This window comes from Pleurodeles waltl, chromosome 3_1, assembly GCF_031143425.1.
Source record: "Pleurodeles waltl isolate 20211129_DDA chromosome 3_1, aPleWal1.hap1.20221129, whole genome shotgun sequence".
Classification (NCBI taxonomy): domain Eukaryota; kingdom Metazoa; phylum Chordata; class Amphibia; order Caudata; family Salamandridae; genus Pleurodeles; species Pleurodeles waltl.
The window spans coordinates 258119795-258145526 of NC_090440.1; the positions used below are offsets into that span (position 1 = coordinate 258119795).

At 48.4% G+C, this 25732-nt stretch overlaps 1 protein-coding gene across 1 annotated transcript in view; it reads right to left on the minus strand.

Moving 5' to 3' along the window:
- Window positions 1–25732, minus strand: part of LOC138284012 (uncharacterized) — a 367741-nt gene that overhangs the window by 189484 nt on the left and 152525 nt on the right. Inside the window, exon 4 of the mRNA XM_069222348.1 lies at window positions 23358–23410. Coding sequence (XP_069078449.1) covers window positions 23358–23410 — 53 coding nt within the window. The remainder of the gene's footprint in view (window positions 1–23357; window positions 23411–25732) is intronic.

The window sequence follows — 25732 nt, forward strand, 5'->3', positions numbered from 1 at the left end:
AAGGAGAAAGGTTGGAGCTCCATAAACCATCTTAAAATGCGAACGTTGGTGTCCTTATACCTCGAGAGCCAGGCAAGAGGGGCGTGGTCGGTATATAAAAGGAAGGACCTCCCTAGGAGATAATATTGAAGGCTTTCAACAGCCCATTTAATGGCCAGGCACTCACGCTCTATTATGGGATAGTTCTGTTCCCGTGGAAATAGCTTACGACTAATGAAGACCACCGGATGGCTTATCTCATTTTCATCTTTTTGGAACAGTACTGCACCCAGGCCTACGTCCGAGGCATCCGTTTGGAGATGGAAGGGACGACTGAATTCAGGGCATTTTAATACGGGTTGCGTGGTTAGACACCGTTGCAAGGTACGGTAGCTATGTGATTGTGGACCGGTTAGACTTGTGATGTTCTTGGGTTGACCCTTCCTCAAGAGGTCAGTGAGGGGGGCGGCCACTGTAGAGTAGTGGGGTATGAATCTTCGATAATACCCCACTAGTCCGAGGAAGGATCGGATCTCTTTCTTTGTGGTGGGTGCGCTTATACGTAAAATGGCTTCTGTTTTACTCATTTGGGGCCTGATATTCCCCTTCCCAATATGATAACCCAGATAGGGAATTTCATGGAAAGCCAGTCGGCTCTTGGAAGGATTGGCGGTCAATCCGGCCGCCGACAGTGCTTTAAAGATCTGTCCTACATGGTTTAAATGGTCTTCCCAGGTTTCGCTATGAATAACGATGTCATCCAGATAGGCGGCCGCGTATCTGGTATGTGGTCGTAATATAGTATCGATGAGTCTCTGAAAAGCGGCGGGGGCTCCATGCAGTCCAAAAGGGAGTACCTTAAAGTGATATAGACCGGAAGAGGTGGAGAACGCCGTTTTTTCTTTATCGGCTTTAGCTAAAGGAATCTGCCAGTATCCTTTTGTTAGGTCCAGGGTAGACATGTATTTGGCTTTACCGAGCCGTTCTATAAGTTCGTCTACCCTGGGAAGAGGATATGTATCAAATTGGGACACGGCATTGACTTGTCTAAAGTCGATACAAAAGCGTATGGATCCGTCCGGTTTTGGCACTAACACCACCGGGGAGCACCAGGGGCTTTGGGACGGCTCTATAATATCCAAATCTAACATCCTTTTTACCTCCTCTTGAACTATGACCTTCCTCGCTTCGGGAATGCGATAGGGATGTAACCGGATTATTTTACCCGGTTGGGTTATAATCTGGTGGTGGATTAGCTCTGTTTTACCTGGAACAGGGGAAAACACGTGGGGGTGCGCATTAAGGAGTTGGTTTAGTTGTTGGTTCTGTTGCACTGTTAACTCTGCATTTCGGAGGGGTATATCGCCCTTTGAGGGGGGGTCTGTGGGGCACCACCCTATTTCTAGCTCTTTTACTGTGTTAACTAAACAGTTTATATTTTGGTCTACTTGAGATTCCTCCCATCTTTTTAGTAAGTTAACATGAAAGATTTGAAATCGGTTGGGATTAGTCGCAAGTTGTAGTTTATAGGTAACCGGAGTTACTGCTTTTATTATTTTATATGGGCCTTGCCATTTTGCCAAAAGTTTATTGTCTGAACTGGGTAAAAGCACTAATACTTGGTCTCCCTCTACAAAAGATCTCATTTGAGTGTTCCTATCGTAATAACGCTTCTGTTTCTCCTGAGCTTTTTCCATGTGCCCTCTCACATCTTCCCATTTCGTTTGTAGTCGGGACTTTAACTCACTGGTGTACTCTAGGAGAGGTTTCTCCCCGCTTTCGTCTTCCTCCCATAACTCAGCTGCCATGTCTAATAGGGTCCTAGGCTGTCGCCCAAACAGCAGTTCGAATGGACTATGTCCTGTAGATGCTTGTTCATGGGTTCTGACGGCATATAACACTAGGGGAAGTTTCTTGTCCCACTCTTTACCTGACTCGGAGATCGCTTTCCTCAGAAGGGTTTTCAGGGTGCGATTATACCTTTCTACTAGTCCGTCTGTCTGGGGATGATGAACCGCTGTCCTTATCTGTCGTATCCCTAATAATTGACAAATCTGAGCCATCAAGTTGGACATAAACTGGGTCCCTTGGTCCGTCAATATTTCTCGGGGAAACCCTATTCGTGAGAAGAAACCTATCATGGCGTTGGCGACACTTTTAGTGCTAATACTAGTTAGGGGGATAGCTTCCGGATACCTAGAGGCGTAATCGACCAATACTAGAATGTAACGGTATCCCTTGGAAGACGGTAGGAGGGGCCCGACTAGATCCATTCCTACTCTAGAGAACGGTACGTCAATAATGGGAAGAGGATGTAGGGGGGCTTTTTTCCTGGGTCCGGGATCTATCAACTGACATCTAGGACATTGCTGACAGAACTTTCTGATATGGGAAAAAAAACCAGGCCAGTAGAATTTCCTTAATAGGTATTCCTCTGTTTTTTCTCTCACGTAATGACCCCCCCCCCGGCTGATTATGGGCTAGATGCAACACCTGCTGCCTATAGGGTTCGGGAATCAGTAACTGTTTCTTTTCCCCTCTCTCGTTACTGGTGATCCGATATAACAGATTTTTATTGATCACAAAGGAGGGACCCTTATCATCTATGGTTCGAGGTTTGGCACTTCTCCAGGCGTGGATCAAACTGGGATCGTCCCTTTGACTACATCGGAAGGGCGGAAGACCAACGAGGGCGAATACCTGTGCGTTATCTCTGTCGTGGTTTGTATCCTCTCTTCTATAGGACTTCCTGGCTTCTCGTTTTTCTCTTTTAGTGGGTTTATAGCGGATCGCCGGGGCTGGTATGGGTAATTCAGAAAAAGGGGCGCTTCCTAACCAGGCATCCAGGTCTTTCTTGCTCTGTGTGCTGTCCAAAAGGATCGGAAAGTCTTTAAAGTCTGTTCCTATGATGGCCTCTTCCACCAACCGTTCAACTACCCCCAGCCGTATGGGGGTATTTGTACCTTCCCAAAAAAGGGTAGTCCATATTAGGGGATATTCTCTTGTTTCCCCGTGAATACAACATATGGATACTGTGAAACCTGGGTCAAGTGTATGCTCGGCAATCAGATCCGCTCTGATTACGGACTGACTACATCCGGAGTCGATGAGCGCTACGGTGTCCCTCCCATTAATGGACAGTATCTTTTTGTATTGGGTATCTTTCCCCCCGGTGTAGAAAACCCGGCCTCTCGTAACCCCTATTTCCATGGGTTCGGGTTTTCCGGACTTCAGCGGGCAAAATCGGGCAATGTGTCCCCATTCCCCACAACTAAAACACTGGGGCTGCTGTCCATAGGGCTTCTCTATCCCTCGTAACCTTCCCGGTTCCTCTATCGGCCTTTTCCCCGAGGCTGCGGATTGTCCCGTGTTTTGCCTAACTGGTTGAGGTAACAACCGCGGAAGGTGTGTTTTGAATTCGAGGGAGCGGTGGAAAGCACAGGCCAGCTCAATAGTAGTATTCGTGTCGGGGTTCGGGTGCTGCTTGATCCAATGGCGAGTATTGGCGGGTAGGGCGTCTAGATACTGTTCTAGGAGAACGGCCTCAATAACATCTTCCCTATTCGTCCCTATGGGTCCAAGCCATTTGAGACCTAAATCTTTGACCCTAAAATATAAAGCTCGAGGGTTCTCAGAGGGGCCCCACTTGGCCTTCCTGAAGCGAACCCGATAGTGTTCTGTATCAAAGCCGACCCTTTCTAGGATGCTCTTCTTGATGTCCGGATAGGGTGTTGTCCCACCCGGGTTAACCGCTTGGTATGCTGCTTGGAGGGTCCCGGTTAATAAGGGAGCGATATATTGACCCCATCTTTCCTGCGGCCAGGTGGCTGAAATGGCGACGCGTTCAAAGTTAGTAAAGAAGGCGTCGGGGTCTTCGCCTTCCTGATATCTCTGCAAAACAGAACTAGGTACATTTGGATGTACCCGAGTTGCTGCAATGGTATCCGTCAAAGTCTTTATCGCGTTGTCATGTACCAACTGATTGTTGGCCATGATAGTAGCCTGACTTTTAAGCGCGTTTTGCAGAGCCTCCCTTTCCACCTTGGCTGCCTTCTGTTGCTCCTCCCATACAATTTGCAGATGGCGTTGCCCCTCAGCTAGTTGCTGCATCATATCCGCCATTGTGGGCGTACCCTCCATTTTCTAGGGTTCTCCTGTCGCCTGTTCCAATATCCCACTTCTGACACCACTGTAAATGGGTTCGTTATCGGAATGAGGTAAGATATTGGAAGAATGCGACTGGCACCACTATTTGACGGAATAATAACTGTTTTATTTAAAGTTGGCCAATTCTCTCTTGTTTCTTTCCACAAGATTAGCCCTATTTTCTGTTTCCCCTAAGCCCTTCTTGGGTTTTACAGTCTCTGGTGGTGTCTTGGTTCCGTCTTGAGGCGGTCTGGTTTTTCCGTCCTCCGATCTCCCGTGTTCCCAAAAGAAAAAAAGAAAAAATAAAAGTAATCAGGTAAGTGAATAAAGTAGGGGCAAGACAAGGGTTCAAACAGGGGTTAGTAGGGTGGTGTGGACTAGGTAGGGCTGGTGCTGGTGGTGGGTATCACTCTGTGGTTATTGAGCCCTTATTTCCTTTTTACTCCAAGAAAACCCCTTTCTTTTCCTTTTCTTAGGGTTTCTCGGGTGGTGTCCCTGTCCATGGGTTAAAGCAGTTTAGGTCCCCCTCTCCTTTTCTGCTAAGTCCCCTTCTTTCACGAGGTCTTCCCGTCCTCCCTTTCTTCCCCCCCCTCCCTCTTTTCCCTGTCAGCCAGCCTGACAGGGTCTGCCAGGCAGGGTATAGACGTACCTGGGAGGGCCACGTCCCTCCCGGGGCGCGGCCGGCACTTGGGTGGTCTCCCGATTTCTCTTCGTCTGGGCCGGGAGTTGCCCAGTGGTTCCTCCTTCCCTCGAGGCGTCCTGACTTCTGGGTCTCTTCCTCCGTCCCGGGCACTCGGATGGCGGTGCTTCCCCTCGCTGTAACCGACTCTCCGGCCTCGACGGTGTCCTTCTCTTCCTCCGGCCCCCTGGTGATGGCGGTTTCCCCTTCCGTTGTCGGCTCTCCGGTCACGGCGGTCTCTCTCTCTTCTTCCGATGCTCCGATGGCGATCTCCTCACTCCGGCTTCCTCGCGTTCTCGGCTCCTCCTTCTTTTTCCCCGATCTCTCTCGTCCGTCTTCTCTTCTGATGTTTATGACGCCCTCAGCGTCATACGTCATCGCAGGGAGGTTCCCGCTCGTGCCCCCGGGCCATTGTGTTCCTCCCCCGACAGGTGTTTGGGAGCTGTGTTCGGCGGCACTCCCGTTACAGACAGTAACGGGTCGAGAATGATGCAGAGGTTGCATGCGTGGTCAAATAGGAGGTGGGGTGGTTCTGTGGGCACTGGACCACCAGGACTCGTCCCAGGAGGTAGTGGTTGTGCCCAGGATTAGGATCTCTGTCTTGTCCGAGTTGAGCTTGAGGCAGCTGTCTCTCATCCAGTCGGCGACAGCCTTCATTCTGTAGTGAAAGTTATTTTTGCCTATTGATGATTCTTCGGTGAGGGACAGAATGAGCTGCGTGTCATTGGAGTATCAGACGATGTTGAGCTCGTGGTGTCCGACGATCTTGGTGAGCGGGGTCATATAGACATTGAAGAGAATGGGGCTCAGGGAGGAGGCCTGGGAACTCCGCATCTGGTTTCTGTCGGCTTCATGGTGAAAGGTGGGAGTCTGACTCCCTGGGTTCGGCCAGTGAGGGAGGAGCAGATCCACTCAAGGCTTTGTTGCGGATGCCGGCGTCCTGTAGTCTGGTGCACAAGGTGGTGTGGGAGACGGTGTCAAAGGTAGCAAAGAGGTCGAGGAGGATGAGGGCCAGCTGTTTCACCGTGGTCCATTAGGGTGCGGATGTCATCTGTGGTGTGTGATTTCGGTGCTGTGGTTGCTCCTGAATCCGAATTGAGAGGGGTCAGGGATGTGATCACTCTTGATGAACTTGGTGAGTGTGCATTGATTGCTTTTTCGATTACTTTGGATGGAAAAGGGAGCAGTAAGATTGATCTGTAGTTTTTCAGCTGTGTTGGGTATGCGGAGGCCTTCTTCAGTAGTGGGTTTATCCCCACGTGTTTCCAGGCATCCGGGAAGGTGGTGGTCTCAATACAGCAGTTGATAGTAAGTCATAGTTCGGACGTGATGATGGCACCGGCCTCATTGAAGATGTGGTGGGGGAATGTGTCTGAGGGTGCCCCAGAGTAGATAGTATTCATGAGTTTTAGGGTGTCTTCCGGAGTGATGGGGGGGTCCAGTGGTTCACAATCGGTTGGTGGTTGGAATCTGTGGTGGTGCTGGTGGGTGGGCAGGGGCTGGCATTTGCTTGCGAATCCTTCGTAGATATCCTGAACTGTCAGGTGGAAGAAGGTGGTGAGGCTGATGCAGAGGTCGTGGGAGGGTGGGATGTCTGTGCTGCCCGACCGGGTTTCGTGAAGTCCTCGACTATGGTGAAAAGTTCACTGCTGTTGCGTGTGTTGGTGTTAATTCGCTCCTGACTGGCCGATTTTCTAGCTGATCTGATCAGCCTGTGGTGTGATGTGATGGCGTCCTGGAAGGCTTTGTGGTCCCCTGAGCTCTTTCTGCTTCTTCCCTTTCTCTTGTGTCATCTGCATGCGCTCTTGGATTCTTGGAGATCAGGGGAGAGCCAACTGGGACTCCAATGGTGAGACTGCTGGCAGGTTTCCTTAGGGGGGCTAGGGTGTTGGCGCAGTCGGCGATCCATTGGTGGAGTTTGTGGGTTGAAGCTGGTGGTATCTGATGGTGGGAGTGGCGGAGAGCAGTGGTGAGCTGGGCTTTGGTGACCTTGGTCCAGTTCCTACGAGGGGGGCGGTGGATGTGATGCTGTTCGACTGTCTTAGTGAAGGAGAAATGAACGCAATGGTGGTCAGTCCAGTGGAGTTCGGAGGTGTGTGAGAAAGAGATGTGGTTTCCGGCGGAGAAGACAGGGTCAAAGGTGTGTCCTGCTGAGTGCATGGAGAGGTTAACTAGTTGCTTGAGCCCGAAGGTGGCAAGGTGAGATTTCTCCCATGACATTGGGTAATTTACACATATTTCACATGGCAGTGACAGACAGTGAAAACTGGCCATTTGACTGCCCACTCTGAATCGGATGGGCAGTCAAACGGCCAAACCTCTGATGGCCCTTACTCAGTTAGGGGTGTATGGCAGCAGCAGAGGATACTAAAGGCCCATCTAACTCTAAATTACGCGGGTGGAATTTCAGTCCAGTGGAAAGGATATTCCGTTGCTTTTGAGAAGAAGTATCCTTTCCATCGTACTCTAAATCAGGCCCAATGTTTGCTGATTGAGTAGGCAAGTATTTAACCCACTGAGATTTAACATTAATTAGGGCCAAGCAGCAGCATTAGGCAGGAGTTACATGAGTGTGTTCTAGGAACGGAAAGGGGACTATAGTTGTAGTGAATACAGTTACAATGAGTAGGTATAAATTTCCTCTGCAGAGTGCTTTCCTAAAAACTCTCGGAGGATCGTTAACAGTTTGTGCAAGGCTGTGGTGCCACTACATCCCAAAAAGTCAGAGTTTCTGTAAACACCGTTGCATACATCACATGTGTGGAGCTAGGGCGGATGGCGTTGTGTTGGTCAAACAGTGAAACACAAAACTTGAAATTGCACTGTCACCCCGAACAAGTAAATGAATAACATATAACAAGGGCATGGGGGGGGGGGTCAACTATATACTGCTTCACCATACAGCCCAATTCTGTATACAGATTAGATGAACAGGATAACATGCCTGTTGCACATATGCCCTCATGGGCCCAATTCCCTCTTGAATGTGTTCACGTAGTTTTTGTATGGAGCACAAAGGCCTGGTAGGATAGAAGCGTTTTGTAATCTAGACAGCACATACCTCAGTGAGGGTTGTGAGCTGGGATAAGGATGAGACCAGTAGAAAGTACATGGATCTTTCTACAGTGTCAGGGGATTTGAACATTTTATTCTCTCAACGTCAGGTGGGGACTGGTCCTGGTCAGCTTATGGTCTCAAAAGAGCAGCAGGAAGCTTTTCAGATATGTCCGGGATCCACTGAAGAGCTGTTTCCACTGAAGAACCATCAAGCATGTTCAGGAAAACTATTAAGTAATCTGGCGTGTGAAATTCTTTGGAGCAGCCACATGACCACAGGTTATGGCACACCAAATTGTATATACCATTTCCTCAGCATGGAGCTTGAAATTTTAGACTTTTGGCATTCTTCTTGGGGGAGTAGTCAGTGGAGGTGAGGGTCTTGTTACCAAAAAATGGAAGTGTACCATTCTTGTGTGTAGGAACAATCTGCCTTGCAATACTGCTGTCTCAACAGATATACAGTGAAAGACCTTGGGTTATCACTATTGTCTATTCTCTGAGATTGTATCCTATCAGCTCTGTGGGAGTCCAGGGGAGGGTTGACAGAAAGACCCATCAGCATGCTGAAGGCGCGTCAGGAATGCCATCATGTCTGTACCGCCTTGTTTTTCCAGTGCCCTAAAAACATGTGTTATCCCTCCTGCTTAGGTCTTTGAGATGTGTGATTCCTTTGAAGATTCCAAATATCCTGCCCCCAGCCAGGGGTGGACGACAGGTGTTCTTCCATGAAGTTCAGCTGTTTATCAGTTTAGATCCAAGTCTCATCAGGTCTGTCTCTAAAGGGCTAGTGCAGTGTAAAAGACAGCAAATCAGCACCAGTGTGTGGACTACAGGCTTCATTCTCGCACAATAACCATCACTAGTGTAAACAAATCCTCAGTGTGTCATTTAAACACAGCAATAGCACAAATGCTAGACAGGAATCCATTCAATACACGATAAAAGGACATTGGAGAGAGCACCAGCTGTGCTCAATATAATATAAAGACTGTGGAATACTGCAAGCATAACATGAGACAGTGATTCTTACTTGTTTTATGGCCATAGGCAGATGTGCGGTATCATGCTGTCTTAGCAAGCTCAAAGCAACAGCAAACAAGTCCAAAACACCTTAGTAGTGACAGAGAGGCTACCACTGCCCAGCCAGCTGCAGTACCAGGTGGTTACCATATAAAGGCCTCAGTCACTATCATGAATAGTCAAAAAAGCCTCTCAGCTGTAATATGTGGCTCTGATAGTGGAAGAAAATGGTGTACTTGATCCCTGCAATATAATTTCGCTTTCAACTGCACTACACACTGTGTATCTCACAGCCCGGAGGTCTTGCATGTAGGTGTTCCTACAGCAGCAGTGCCTCACTCGGTGGGACTGCATTTGGACCCTTACTCCCCATTGTGCTCTGGCTACTCTATGGTATGTCCAGAAAGTCAGGTCACCCTGAGGATACAATGCTTATGCTATCAGTTGGTGGATCAGCCTGTACCAATGTTGATGCTGAACCTTAGTGCTTCACCAAGTGAATGATGTCTCCATCACCATTCCACACCACTTGCTGAGTTTTTGAGTCACCCCCACTCATGCAAGAAGCAGGAGGAGCTGACTGCATCAGAGCCCTACCTGAATGTATCCATCTTCATGAGGACTGAGCCCTGTCTCCCACTGCTTAACTTCTTGAGTTTCTGCTATTTTTAGGCTGCTTAAAGACAACATGCACATTCATTTTCTCTGGCAGAAGCCTGTCGTTCTAAGCCACATCTATACTACAATGGGGTAGCCTAGGATTCCTCACTGTAAGCTTCCTTTTTTTACTTATAGGGTACTGGGTTACTTAACTTTGAAAAAGCCTGTCCACTGCTGTCCCCTTGTTTAGAAACCAGTTTCTCATATGACACTTAAACAATGCCATGGAGAACTAAGGCAGATTGAAAAAAGCAGCATCATCAGTCACACAGGTCAGTTTCATTCATTAGAATTCGTTCTATTCACCCATTTCATTAGTTTCACAGGATTCTTAAAGTAGATATTTTGGAAACTCTAAAAGGCTCAAAGCAGAATGACTAGGAAGGAGGACAGTGAATCAGAATAAAACCTCCACATAGCCAGTTCGGAAATGTTAGGTCTCATTGCTCAGCACACTACTAACATACGGTGCTATAACTCTCAAGATGACTCAAAAGTAGGCTTTACAATATTTTAGATGTCACATCTGTTGGCACTGCCTAGTAAGGGTACACAGTTCTTTGAAACCTCCTGGCACACTGTAGACCTAGATAACTGACTTTTGGCTGGAAACAAACATTTCCAGCTTTCTCTGCAGAGATTGCCCAATGCCCTCCCATCCTCAAAGAATCAGAAGACCACACAATTTTCTGTGAGAAAGTGAAGAACTTCCCCCTACATATCAGTGTACAGACAGTTCTAATCCAAACCCTTCTCGCAAATACACTCTCTGAAAAGGCTCACCATAACATCAAAGTGCATCTTTCTACTGAAAGTTAATCAAAGCCATCTCACTATGTTAAAAAATCAAAACCAATTCACAAACAGTTGTAAAACTTCAAATTCCACAAAAAGTGCAAATAAGTTGTCACAAGTTAAAAGATGAATTAGAATCATCCTTTGCATGTGCTGGTGCGTAATTCTACACAAATTATTCTTGTCTGAAACCACAGTCTATATCTTTAATGGCAAAGAGGAAACTGAATATTAATTAATTGTATTTCATTGTTCCCTCACAAACGGAGAGATGATCTTTCTGAAATAACTTTCCAGGATACCTACCTGATATGTCTCTTTCTGATATATATATATTCCAAATGCTTCATTCTCAGTATTTCCATTACGTTAGCCTCAAAAGGCAATGTACTGTTGTGATTGAAACTTTTTTTAGCTGTATATATGAAGGATGATGTTGCAATATATCATAGAAATCAAGCTACTATTCTAGAAAGAGAAGACACCAGTTATTGCTATAAGTATAGTGTTGATCTAATCCCTCCCAGATCAGCACTTTGAAGACTATGTAGCAGAAAATTGAAAATTGGCCCAGAGTTCGACACGCTGTGCAACCTCCATTGATAATCAGGCTAAATTGTAGCATACTCATGGCTTTGCAATTGGAGCAAGAAGAGCAAGCAATGACTGCCCACGACTCAACTACTGAGTATACCTTTCTGGATGGGCTATCAAACCAATTCAGGGAGGGAAAACATGTAGTTTTTGAAACCTCAAGGTTAGGAGTGGCCGTGGAACTTGTCAACTTCACATGCAGTTTTTCTGTACACAAGTCAAAGATACTACTAGATTCTCTTTTTGGATGCCCAGACACTGTTACTTTGGTTTTAGGGCCATTCTCTAGTAGTTTACTAAGTTCTATTCACCCCAAGTTCTTATTGCTTGTTAGAGGACGACTTTGTTATCATCCAATAATCTACTTATTGGTAAATGGGCACAAGGGCAGAGACAAGTCAGGGTGGGCAGTTCCTTTCACTATTTATCAGTGTTCCCAATTCAGATGCTTATAAAATGAACAGTAATAGGAATGCCAGTAAGCACCCCCGTTTCAGAACTTAGGGCCAAATGTAAGAAGCATTTTTCAAGTCGCAAAGGGGCCGATTCGCAGAATTGGCCCGTTTGTGACTTGAAAAATGCTTTTTGGCATGTACAAAGCCCAAACTGGAATTCAGTAACTTTTTACCGAACCGCATTTTGGTTTTGCGATTCGGTATTAGGAAGGGGGGTGTGAAGGGCATCTATTCCTAATACCGAACCCAAATGGTATGTATGATTGTTTTGTGACTGCAAATGCGGTCGCAAAACAATCGCAGTTAGCACCAATTTCAAACTGGTGCTAATCCATTCACAAACAGGAAGGGGTCCCCAGGGGACCCCTTCCTCTTTGTGAATGGCAGCGAAAATATTTTTTTAGAGCAGGCAGTGGTCCCATGTGTTTAAATGTTCTGCCAACCTGTGTCCCACAAGATGCAGGGATATCTGACTGAGATCTCAAATTACTTTAACCTTAACGAGCACATGAACATAATTTCCTTTACTGGAATTTCTGAATCCCTCATCCACTATCGCCCTGTACTTGAGCAGGAGTCCACCTAGTTGCCGTTGCAGTTGTCTACCTCCATATTCTTGCCTTGGTTGAAGTCACTATCTTTCCTCAAATAAAGTGGATGCTTAAACCCCTTATTAGACACAATTACCCTACACATGCAAGACCAATAAGGACAAGTATACAGCAGACACATATCACAGACCACCTCGCCCTTTGCTCGATCAGCCGGCATGAAGCCCAGATCCTTATTACAATCGGTACCCAACCAGGCCACCCATGCTGAAGTTTATCGATCATCAACACCACCCTGCCCCTTCATAACATCTTTACCTGCCCATCCTCGACCACGTATCAGATTGGCGATCAAGGACTTGAACAATGCTACCTGAGAATGCCACTATGTAGTTTGGGTCAAAGGCAAAAAAAGGTGGTAGAAAAACAGTAGAAACATACTCACAATCTCCATCCCAAAACGCTTGAACAAAGAATACCAACAATTTGGTCTGTTTGCATCATTTCCCTAACCCATATTACCCTGTACCTAAATGAGCCCATCCAAACATACCAAGGCCCAACAAGGAGCAAAGGATGAAAACTGAGAGGCCACAGCACACCATGCTTCCTTGTGACCAGCTATTCTAGGCCAGAGATGCTTGCTGCTCCTCAAATATTGTCTGAGCAAGATGAAAAGACAAATAATTGATGGTCAGGCTTGCTGAACATTGGATTACAAGACCTGGGGGTCCAAGTACCACGCTGCAAAGCCACAGGGGCTAAACAGCAAGTACGAGTCACAAAATGGGAGGTAGGCTGACAAATCGGGATTGCCTTCTTGAACAAACTGGAATAATGAAAGACTAACAAAAACAATGTGAAGTTTAAAGGGCAGAGCAGGGAGTGCAAATGCTTGAACTCGTGAGCCTTGAATGGCAATCCAGTTCAAAGTATAATAACCACTGAAGAAGAGAACTCATTACATTACTATGATGGCAGACTATGGATAGGTGGGATCAGGAGGCCAGCAAAAGTAAATATCGATGGGGAACTAGGCTGTGTAGTAAGCATCTAATAACCCATTATACCTGTGGTAATATGGACGGAATTAATGTTTTATGGTGATTCATTTTATGGCTACCAAATAAAAAAAAACATATTTGGAGAGTTGCGGCGAGACTTAGTCACAGCAGTCTGAATGGAGTCATGGGAAGTGGACATAGCAGTTTGATGCTCTGCTACCACTTTAAGCAAGCTTATGTCACGGGTAAAGGCAGGTAAGCAAACACAAAAGGCAACACTTGGATTAATTTGCGAGGGAGAAAGAAAATACTTGTGGAACTATAACTTCACTTTCTTTAACTTGCACTCAAATAGAGATCATTTTATTGGGAGGAAGCCAACACCATATTTTTCTTGACAAAATTAGAGTTCCCGTCAAAACCAGGGGAGCATGCATGTATGAGTAAGGTAAGGGATAGATACAGCAGGCTGTCTAGGATGCAGGAGACAAGACCGACTTGGGGGGGGGGAGGAATGGGCCAGATCATACGTGGCGACAATCACATAGAAAACAGGCCCAGTGGGAGGGGACTAACAATTGAGGACCAGATCGTGAACACTCAATCTTCAGAAACAGTATGGCAATTGGGAGTTTGGGATCACCTTCATAAAGGAACAGCAAAATCCTAGATTAAATCAGTTTACCATCACCATAAGATTTAGAAGAGAGGGGGGGCGTGGCTTCGGGCGTCAAGATGGCGGTCGCACTCTGAGAGTGCTCTGGACCCCTCCGTCATCTACTATGCTGCCCTAGCCGTTCCCGCGAGCTCCCGGACCTCAGAGATACCTCCGGTACCGGTGTCGACGCAGCCCGAGCCGTGAACGCTGGCCGCGACCGGATCGATAGGTTCCCAAAGATGGCGGCCGGGCTGGCGGCGTCTCGGCGATCCCAGGGATCGGGGCCCGCCCGCTGACGGGGCCGCCTCCGATGCGAGTGCCGTGTGCGGCGCGTGAAGTGCCTGGAGCGGGCTGTGACCTGGGGCCCCCGCGGGTAGAGGAGCGATGCGGCCAGCTTCGTTGGTCCTCGGAGACTCGGGCTCCGTGGCGCCGGGCTCGGGGGACAGAGGAGAAGCCCGGAGAGGGTGAGCCCTGGGACGGGGGCTCCCCCGCCTGATTCGGACAGGCGCGGCCGGGCCCCGGGACAGGGGCCTGCCTGCTAAGAAGACCGCTGCGGGCGAGCGAACCGCGCGTGATACAGGGGGCGCCCGGACTTGGCCCTGTAATCTGGAGCCCCCGCAGGAGAAGTGGCGACGAGACTGGCTCGGTGTACCCCGCCCCGGCGAAATGAACATAACAATGCTGGCGCCGAAGAGGTGAGCCGAACGGTGGGGGCTACCTCGCTTGAGCCGGGTAGGGCGCAGTTGAGCGGTGCGACTGCACTCCTGTCCGCTGATCCCGGACGACTGGGGTGAGGGGAGTGGCCCTTGGCCCCCGGGTCCGGCCGCCCAAGAACGAAGCTGCCCCCTCCTGGAAGAAAGAGAGAGAGAGGAGGAAGGGAGAAGAGAGACCCGGGCCCTTCCCCCAAATAAACAATGCAATAGGAGCCCAAAAGGGCGCCGCAGATTTGGGCGACAGGGCTGTGCCCGCGCGATCCCCAATCTTCAATTTTGAAGAGACTCCCCGGAGACCTGTTCCCATCCCACGGCCATAACACTGATAACGCACGCCAACAGACCCCGGTGATGGGAACCTACTAAAGATGTGTTGAAGCCTCCAGAGGATCAAAGCGCTTCGCGACTTCTCAAAGTCGTCTGACTGGACCTGGAACGGGGAGAAACCAGCCACTTGGCAGACCAGCAACACGTGGCTGACCGGTGGCCACCGAGTCCCGGGGAAGGGACTGCGACATCTATCGCCGACGCGACCGGATGAGACCCTACTGATGGTCCTCCTCTGGGACCTTCCCTGTGGGTGCGCCTAGGGTGTTGAATTTGGACGGAAGGGCTGCATAATTCGAATAAGACACCTCATCCCCGCCGAGACAAAATGGGGAAGGATAGAGCGAGTAAACATCCCCCACCCTCTCAACAAAAGATTGATCAATTTACAACATCAACAGGCCCTAGAGGAGATGGAGAGACAGCCGCGGGGGGCCCAGCATCAGACGGAGTGAATGCCATCCTCCTGGCAATTCAGTCATCGCAAGCAGCTGTGGAGACTAAAATCGGGGAAGTGCGTGAGGACATGGGCCTCATCAGGCAGGACCTCAGAAACGCGGTGAATCGTATCACTGAAGTGGAGGGCCGAGTCTCCCACAACGAGGACGAACTGGCTGACCTTAGGACCAAGGTGGCCCAGTTACAAACTCGAACATCCGAACTACACCGCCGGGCGGAAGATGCAGAAAACCGATCGAGACGAAACATCCTACGTTTTGTAGGATTCCCGGAAGGCTCTGAGGAAGATAAAGCCACAGAATTCTTGGAGCAGTGGATAAAAACTTGGATGCCAGGCCAAACTCTTTCACCCTGGTTTGCAGTGGAGCGTGCTCACAGGGCCCTTGCCCCGCGCCCCCCTCCAGGTGGTCCAAAACGCCCGATGATTGCCCGAATCCTCAACTTTAGAGACCGTGACAATATCCTCAAAGAGGCAAGGCGCTCCGAAAATCTTCAGTGGGAAAATCACAAAATCTTAGTATTCCCGGACTACACCCGGGAGGTCCAGGCCCGTCGCCGCTCATATGAGCAAGTTAAACAAAAACTTAGGGCTATGCAACTTTCATACATGCTCCTCTTTCCTGCGAGACTTAAAGTCATTATGGCGGACAAGGCGTACTTCTTTGATTCCCCGGAAGAGGCATGGGACTGGCTAACTGAGGAGGGCATTGGGGCTCGAAAAGGGCCCGCGGCACGGAGGGGGGAGCCCTCCCGGGCGGATCCCCCCCCACTGGGGGGCCTTGGAAGGGGCCGTAAACGCACTAGATCTCGGAGAGGAAGAGGAAGAAACTCGGATGCTCCCATGGGTGGAGAGACGGTGGGAGAGGCTGGCTCACAGAAAGGAGGGTTGCCCGTTGAGTCTCCAGAGAGGCGGATCCAGATGCAGACCAGAGACGATGACCGCCTGAGTCAATCCCCGGCGCTTGGCTGACATGCTACACGGAGCTCCGAACGGGACGCGTGGGAGGGGCCGGAGAGCCCGGTCCATCTCGAGGAAATCCGTGTTGGGCTGCATCCGGGACATGGGCTCTCCCTAAGACTTGTAAAGTATGGCTTGACTTTTTGTGAACAGTTGTAAATGATCCGACCTAATGGAGGGGTCCACCACTCCACTCCTATGGCAGCCCCTTTGGCTGTTTTGTTCTGGTTAATTGTTAGGGCGACAGATGCTTCCTGGGTGGGAGTATGGGGAGGGGGGCGGTTCTGGGGGAAGAAGGTTAAGTTAGGGTTAGATAGATATATTTTGAGTATTGCACTGTTAAGTTTTAACTGGTCATTCCTTTGTCCACTGACTGACACCCGACACTATAAGACTCCTATGCAGCTCACGCTTGGTCCCCATTGACACAAATCATCTCATGGAATGTGAACGGGCTGCTAGATAAGATCAAAAGATCTGCAGTAATTAACACTCTCCGTAGATATTCCCCCTTGGTGGCCTTACTGCAGGAAACCCACCTTCTGGGAACTAAATGCCCTATGCTGGTTCGAGGAGGATTTGATAGGGTCTACCATTCAGGCTTCTCTAGGGGATTCAGGGGGGTAGCTATCCTGCTCCACCGCTCACTACCCATGGTGGTTACATCTACGAGATCCGATCCGCAAGGCAGATGTGTAGTAGTCTCGGGGTTACTCCGAGGCGCGACACTGAATCTTGTGTGCGTGTATGCCCCCCCAGCGGGATTTGATGCCTTTCTACCTTCACTTCGGCAGGTGGTAGCGGGACTCCCCCAAGGAATCACAATAGTAGGAGGGGACTTCAACGTGGTTCTAGACCCCAGATTAGATGTGTCAGGGGATGTCACTGCGGGCAGGTCCACCCGAGCCGCAGGCCTCAAGGGCTGGGCTGATAACCTAGGCCTATGTGAAGTATGGAGAACCTGGCACCCTATGGAGCGTCAATATACGCACACGTCTGCTGCCCACCGGACACACTCTAGAATTGACCTAGTATTTATGCCGGCCATGGACTTCACCGGTGTCACGGGGGCAGAGATACTGCCCCGAGGGGTGTCGGACCACGCACCGGTGCGAGTCCGGCTGGGTGGAGTAGATCTCACTAGACGCCCGGTATGGCGCCTGAATGCATGGCTGTTACAGGATGATGATTATACCCTCGAGATTAGGGATCGTCTCACGCAGTACTTTGAACTGAACGTGGGAACGGTCCAGTCGTCAGGCACACTATGGGCTGCCTACAAGGCTACTTTAAGAGGACATGCTAAGTGCCTCCTACGCGCACGTGAGCGCACCCGTGACTCACGAGTGTCCGAGTTAGAAGCTGAAGCGTTAAAATTGGAACGCCAACAAATGGCCTTATCGGAAGCCTCCGCATTGAGGCAGCTCACCAGGGTCCGAGAAGAAATCAAACACTTAGCACTTGAGTCAGCGAAGCATATGTGGAGGGCATCGTCCGCCCGAATATATGGCTGGGGGGATAAAAATGGGAAGCTCTTACACTGGTTGGCCACCCGGCCCTTAGTTAACAGAATCATTCCCAAAATAAGAGATGATACAGGCACCCTTCTTAAGACACCCATCGAGATTGCACAGAGTTTTGCTTCCTATTATGCACACCTGTATGCAGAGCACCCCCGGCCTACTGTTGAAAAAGCATCCCCCCTCTTGAATGACATAACACTCGCCAGAGTTTCTCAGGCGACCAAGGATAGGCTAGACGAGGCACTTGATATCACAGAAGTAACGAATGCGATCGCCAGTCTGGCTTCAGGCAAGACACCAGGACCAGATGGGTTTCCTGCGGAATTGTATAGGAAATGTAGTGACATTTTGGCCCGCACTTACTTGAGATGTATAAAGAAGCTGAGCAGAAAGGTCACTTCCCTTCAGGGATTGACCTAGCTACAATAGTAGTAATCCCGAAGACCCAACCCCCATCGCCAAACCGCTCGTCTTACCGACCTATCTCCCTCCTCAACACTGAGATCAAGGTGTTAGCTTTAATCCTCGCCACTAGATTAAAAGAGGCAATGCCCGCCTTTGTGCACCCTGACCAATGCGGCTTCATGCCTACGCGGAGCACCAGGCACTGCATTAGGCAACTGCATCTCGCCTTAGCACACCATAAAATCCTGTCACACACCCCCCTGGCGCTGCTCTTACTTGATTTTGAGAAGGCCTTTGACACAGTGGATTGGTCCTATCTTGAACAAGTATTAAAAAAAACGGACTTGGACCCAAGTTCCGAGGCCTTGTGGGACTACTCTACTCTAATCCAACGGCTCAGGTCCAAGTAAACGGTCTCGGGTGTGTTCCCGATTGGTCGTGGCACCCGACAAGGATGCCCGCTATCCCCCTTACTCTTTGCATTAATAATAGAACCCCTGGCGAAGTTATTTCGAGAGGACCCTCTGTTGGAGGGCTTTTCTTGGCCCGTGTGTCCAGAAGACCGTGTGGCACTATACACGGATGATGTCCTACTATACATAGCTAACCCGGCCAGGAGCGGCCCCCGTATCATGCAAATTCTAGACATCTTCTCGGAGGCATCGGGTCTCGCCCTAAACCCCAAAAAATCCCTGTTGGTTCCGCTCCATCAATCTAGAGACTGTATAGATTGGCAACAAAGCACACCAGTGCGGAGGAATAGCTTTAAATACCTGGGGGTGCATGTCGCAACGCTCCCTGAATTAACATGGGAGCTCAACGTCACGCCTTTAACCAGAAGAATTAAGGACGATCTTCAAAGGTGGAAGGACCTCCCCCTTAACTTGCTTGGAAGAATCGCACTCTATAAGATGATGGTCCTTCCCAGGCTTCTCTACCTCTTTCAAAATTATCCAAACCCTATCCCCATGAAATGGTTTAGAGAAATGGACTCGCTAGCACGTCAATTTCTGTGGAGTGGCACCCGTCCCCGCTTAGCGCTTAAAACCTGCCAGAGAGACGTCTACGAAGGGGGCCTGGGAATGTCTAATGTCCTTTACTACCACCTGGCGATGCAACTACTTGTGATCAACGACTGGTTGGGGGGGATGGACAGACCCGGTGTACCGACTGGAACTCCAGACACTGAGCTACCCCAAGATCTTCGACGCCCTGTACGGCGGCCCGATCACACGTGGGACTCCAGGGGTGATAGGGTTGGTGCTGCAGGGATGGCGGACGGCTCAAAAGATTTCAAGATGGTGGGGGCGCCCTACTCAGCAGACCCCACTGTGGCACGGGACATGCTTGGGAGAGGTGGCGGGTCTTGAGGGATTCCAGAAATGGGATAATATAGGTATCTCTACACTGGGTGATGTATGGGAGGGCACACATATGCGTTCCTTCGAGGATCTCCAAGAAACCTTTGCACTAAATAAGACACAATTCCACAAGTATCTTCAAGTACAACATGCCCTACTGATGCAGGTCCAAACAGGGGACAGCATACCCGAAAGCAGCCCTATGGAAAGGAGGGCTCTGATGGGGAATCTGGGTAGGGGAGGCGTTTCCCAGATATATCGCACATTAATCACTACCACTGCCTGTTCCCTAGAGGAACTTCGTCGGAAAAGGGAGGGATGGGTGGGCCCTGTGGAAGAGGAGGACTGGACTGAGGCATTGGCAGCTCCCCACGCCCTGACCATGGCGACACGTCTCCGACTAATACAGACTTATTATCTCCATACTGCCTACCTTACACCCTCCAAAATGCACAGGGCGGGGCTCCGACCTACAGCTGACTGTCCCCGATGTATGAGACCAGACGCTGATTTTTTCCACATGGTGTGGTCATGCTCGATTATTAATACTTATTGGAAGATGATCTCGCGAGAGATCTCGTTGACCCTGCAAGTGGACATGGAGCTGACACCATTGACATCCCTATTAGGGGTTATGGGAGATTCGGGATTACGCAAAGCACAACGAACCTTACTAGGGGTGGCATGCCTAGTGGCCAAAAGAGATATCGTGGCGGACTGGAAAGCCACTAAGGCACCGGCCCTGACCAAATGGAGGGGGGGGATGGATTGGTGTGCCCAATGTGAAAAACTTGTATATGAGGCTAGAGGGTGCCCGAATAAATATAACAAGATCTGGGGGAAGTGGGAGGGCACAACAACTTAACCCCCTATGCCGCAGACCGACACAATGAGAGGAAGAATCCATACACATTCCTCCAACTCCTCTGGAGGGAAATGAGGCACTTACGGGACACACCGACATTGACGTGTACAATCTATTCATTCAGGGTGTTGTCTGGGGCATTGGATTTGACCACTGTTTGGTGCCCATTGGCGCCTTGTTATTTATGTATATAATTGTTTTGTTTGTTTTGTATTACCTTACTCTATTGCAAAACCAATAAAAAATTCTTTATAAAAAAAAAGATTTAGAAGAGAGGCCTTCATAAAGGGAGGTGGTTGGCTTTGGGCTTTATTTATAATAACAAAAAAAACCCTCACAAATTCAAATCTAGTGCAAAAAAAAAATCGAGAATTAAATGAACCTATACATTAATCCAGCAGCTAAGAAATGTGATACTGTTTGAGGTGCTATGCTGAACTATTTGTTTGCACAGGTTCAAAACTTAGGGGTAATGCCGATCACTAAGGATAGGAAGACTGATCGCTGTACATGCTTTTAGACTAATACTACAAAATAGGCTTTAATATTCCTATTACTGTCTAATTTTAACCAAATGTTTAATAACAACAGGAAAAAAGAACAAGGAACTCTTTCAAATACTTTGAACTCATGTTCACTCTTACATTAGGCCATATTCTACATGGCCATTTGTATGTATGTATGTATGTATTGGGTATTTATAAAGCGCATTCCGGCCCAAGGGCATCGAAGCGCTAACTGGGTGAGGCGAGTTGACTTAACAAGGAGACTCCCAGACTTATTGCGGAAAAAGCCAAGTCTTGACCAGTTTCCTAAATCTTAGATAGTTATGTTCTTGCCTTATGTCCAATGGTAAAGAGTTCCAGATATTAGCAGCCGCAATAGTAAATGCTCTGTCTCCCCACTTTACTTTCTTAGTGCGGGATGTTTGAATTCGATAGGCACCGGCCGAGCGCAACAGCCGATTAGGCCTGTACCATTGCAGCTTGGTGGTTAAAGCCTTAGGCCCAATCCCATGAACAGCCTTATGGGTGATGCAGAGAGCCTTAAAAGAGAGCCGCTGGATTACCGGAAGCCAGTGTAGATCTTTAAGGCACCTCTTAGCAGAGGCCCCGCGAGGCAATTTTAATAAAAGCCTGGCAGCAGTGTTCTGCATCAACTGTAACTTGTTCAAAGATTCTTTATCCAGATTGAGCAAAAGCCCATTTCCATAATCCAATCTGGAAATGACTAAAGCCAAAATGACGGTAGTTCTGCAAATTTGTGGAATAAAAGGAAATTTTTTTTTTTATTTCTTCATAGTCCACATACAGGTCTTGATTATCAGATCGACCTGAGGTTTGAATGACAATTGCTCATCGAACACTAATCCTAAATTTCTTGAGGTAGACCGTGGAACAGGAAGCGTCCCACATTCTTCAGGCCACCAGCTAGAAGACCAATGTTCCCTTCCAATTCCAAAGCACAAAATCTCAGTTTTTTCACAATTGAGTTTCAACCAGTTGGTCTTCATCCAGTGATTCACTGCTGTCATACAGGCGTTGAAGCGGATGGCCACTTCTTCCAGATCTTTATTAATAGGGATGATAATTTGAGTATCGTCTGCGTATGAAGTAGGAATAAAGCCGAAAGAGCGAACCAGCTCTGCCAGCGGTGCCACGTACACGTTAAATAGCGTCGGGCTTAGAGAAGAGCCCTGAGGGACCCCACACGGCAAGAGGTAGGCAGGGGATCTAAAGTCACCACTACTAACTGTGGCCCACCTGTCCGATAAAAAAGATTCAATCAGCTTAAGAGCCTGGTCTCTAATACCTACCTGATAAAGACGGTCTAGCAGGATGTGGGGAGCAATGGTGTCAAAAGCTGCCGACAGGTCCAATAGCACCAGAAAGACCCCCTGCCCCTTATCCACCAATCTGCGTATGGTGTCAGATGATGCAATGAGAGCTGATTCAGTGCTGTGAGATTTCCGAAAGCCATGTTGCGAGCTGTCTAAGCCCTTAGAGGCAGACAGGAAATCAACCAATTCTTTATTAAGATGTTTTTCCAAGATTTTGGCCGCATAGGGGAGAAGGGCTATTGGGCGTAAGTTCGTCAGGTCATCAGGTTTACCAGCTGCCTTCTTTTTTAGCGGAATAATATTTGTTTCTTTCAATGCCCTAGGATACAAGCCAGTTGCAAGAACTTCCTGAAAAATCGGGGCCAGCATAGAAACCGCTAGCTCTGGTACTAATTGGAGGATAGCAGAGGGGCAGGGATCCATGGGGGAACCTGATTTAACTTCCAAGAGCAGTTTACACAAAACCTCTTGAGAGGGCATCTTAAACCTTGAGAGTAAGAGTGGCTTGTCTGGCAACCCGTTTATTGTCACCACAGGGTGCAGATGTGTAATTAACCAGGGGAAAGGGTTGGCTTGTTCCTTGTCCAACCTAAAGCTGGAGTAGATGTCAAGGACTTTACATTCAAATAATTTAGCTACTTTATTGCAGAAGTCTTGGGAATTTTCTACTTTGGGAGTGCCTAAGGGAGTGGTAAGATCATTAACGGTTCTAAATAACTCTCTAGAAGAGTTGGCTGCTTCGCTAATTTTACGTGTAAAATAGTCCGATTTGGCAGCCCGACAGGCTTCTTTGTAAATGTTTAGTGCGAGCTTTAGCTCCACCCTCTCGGCTTCTCGAGGGCTGAGTTTCCAGCAGCGCTCCTTCTGCCGGTATTTCCTCTGTAAAAGCTTGAGGGCTTGAGAGAACCAAGGTTGATTTGGTTTTTTCCTAGTACGGGGAACAGAGATCCATTTGTAACTCGGTATTTCTCCTACTTAGTTGCTCACTTATCTCCACCGTAACCTGTACTTCCAGTTGCATACACGTATATCCATGGGCCTCCCTGACTGTGCTGTAGCACTTCATTGCAGCATTTTGACATCATACACCTGAAATTTCTCCACTGTGTAAATGACAAACTACACGTGTATAGTCATTCGTCTATAGATGCTCACTAAATTGCATGGGAGGCAACCGTTTAGCAAAGTAAGCACACATGCACCAACTTAACACAAGAGATCATTAAAGGTCATCTGGTATCCGACAAGGAAAAGGTTATGACAAAGAGAATTTTACATATATGTATAAAAATAATTTTACCCTACCTGCCCATAACAGATCGTAATTCCTGATCCTCTGGTATGGTCAATGAGAACACCTGAAACCACAAATATTATATCATGTTATCTGTGACTACAACTAGAGATCCATAGTAAATAGGTGTTCATCATATGCAGCAGAGCATGATTACCAAAGTGGCACAAGTGTCAAGAAAACATAAAAAAACTTTATACATTTTCACATCATCAAGGGATCAATCCCTTTCATAAATAAGGCAAGGGCTTATCATCAACTACTGTGACAGTTGAATTAAATAAAGACTTCTGACAGATTTAAACAAGCTCCATATTTCCAACATGGAAGCGGTATTTGCCCAGTAAACAGCCAGGATCCTTAAGTGATTCCTTAAAATTTACCAAACTCTCACAAACCATATAGGTGTTAATCAAAGCAATGTTCCAGAGGCATGTCTCATATTCCTTTTGAAAGAAAGAAAGAGGTAGAGTAGAAGGAGAAGGAGGGGCATCAGGAGAGGAAGAGGTGAAAAAATGAAAGATGAGAGGGAAGAAGGGGCAGGAGACAAAAAGAAGGTGGTGACGAGGAAGTAAAGTTATTAAAGGGAGGAAAATGACATAGTTAAATAGTGAAATGACCAAGGTCAAGTGAAGGGAGAAATACGGCAAGATATGAATTACTGGAGACTGATCAGAAAAGAGATTGACACTGGCGAAAGTGGAGGAGAAATTGGGAAAAAAGAAAAGGTTAGAGAGTTACAAGATAACTGGTAAGGAGAAAAGAGGCTACAGAGAAGAGACAGAGGGAAGGTGTAAGAAAGAAGATATAAAGAAAAGGGCAAAGTATGTAAAAACGAGGGTGAGTAAAATGATGAAGATTTGAGGAGTGATAAAATGGAAATGAAGAAGCAAACATGAAGTTTCTGGAAGGAACATGAAAAAGAGAGATAAAGGGGAGCGGAGCTAACCGCCATGACCTGAACACATTCATGGTGCCCACTCCTCTCAGATATGCCTCCTGACATTCGCTGTCCCGACGGAGCCCTTGGGTGCCCTTCGGACAACAGGGTGGAGCCGGAGAACAGCGGCTGGAGACCACAGGCAGCTACCAGCACGACACAAGATGAAGGCCCCACACTGCTGATGAGGATGGTGCAGCTGCCCGACACAGCCTAGCCGCAACAGTACTGTGTCCCACTTCTGGAGCCCCCCCCCTCAACCCCTGGAGGGGACACTAGCATTACTGGGGTCCCGCCCGCCGCTCTAAGCAACAATGCAACAGGATTGGGCAAACAGCCCGCTATAGATAAGATGGAGGCCTCGCTGGTATAGTCAGGCCTGAGTAGGACACTGTTCAAAAAAGCAGTTCTCTTGAGGAAGTATTCATGAGTAGCTACACACCAGGCAGGGCTATTTTTACTGCACCATAGTCCTTCATGAATGACTGGAGATAACGCAGTGGACCAAGCCTGCAGCTTTGATCCCAGCTGTGGAGGGGCAGCTGAAGTGACTCTGGAGGAGTGGAATCACTGCGACCCCACAGCCCTCCTTCATCCCCCCCCACCCAGAGAGCAGACCTCTGCTTTCAGTCAGCTTGAAAATGGGCAATGCTGCTGTGTCTTCAGGTCCTGCCCCTGGACTGACTGGGTTGGCCTCCCAAGTGCATGTCATCGGAGGTCTGGGTTAACTTTAGCCTTGCTGTTTCACGCCCTGATGGTGCCTGCAGTATTGGTCGAGTAGACTGCTTGGAATGATCACCATACGGTTTGTAGCTCTTTCTTTTATGGCCTTTTGCACCCTCCATTACACAGTGCGGGCCAGGTGGTATTGGTGATAGGCCTGCTAATGCCCTCTAAAAACTTGGACTCTTGGTTGGTAGACAGTACTGCAGTTGCCTGGGGTCCTCCTTGACTGTTGCTTGGATGCCACAAGTGGCTTACACTGCCATAGAGCCACTGCTGGGTGGTGATGATTGCCTGCTCTTGTTCCTGTGACCTGCAGCAGCACTCAAGTTAAAAAACAAGAGTACTATGAAATGGGAGCTGTTGGGGTGGCAGGAGTCGCCATGGCCAAAGCGGTGTCAATCCCGGCATAGGGGGGCATATGGTGCCACTATGTCGCAGGTGGCTACCTGGGCAGTAGAGACAGCTGCCTTCTCAGAACTGATGAGGGCTCCCTGGAACAAACAAATCCCGGCTCCTCACAGTTGTACTTCCAATTCAGAGGAATCCGTTGTGCTGGGTTTGGAGAACATACTGCAGGGGGTCACCCCAGGCACTGCTGATGATGACTAACTGGATGGCCACAGCTATAGATACTATTGTAGTCTTGATACTGCGGAGGTGATGTGGCAGCTCCTACCTTTATAATATTGTTGTTTTCTTCTGTTTCCCATTTATGACTTG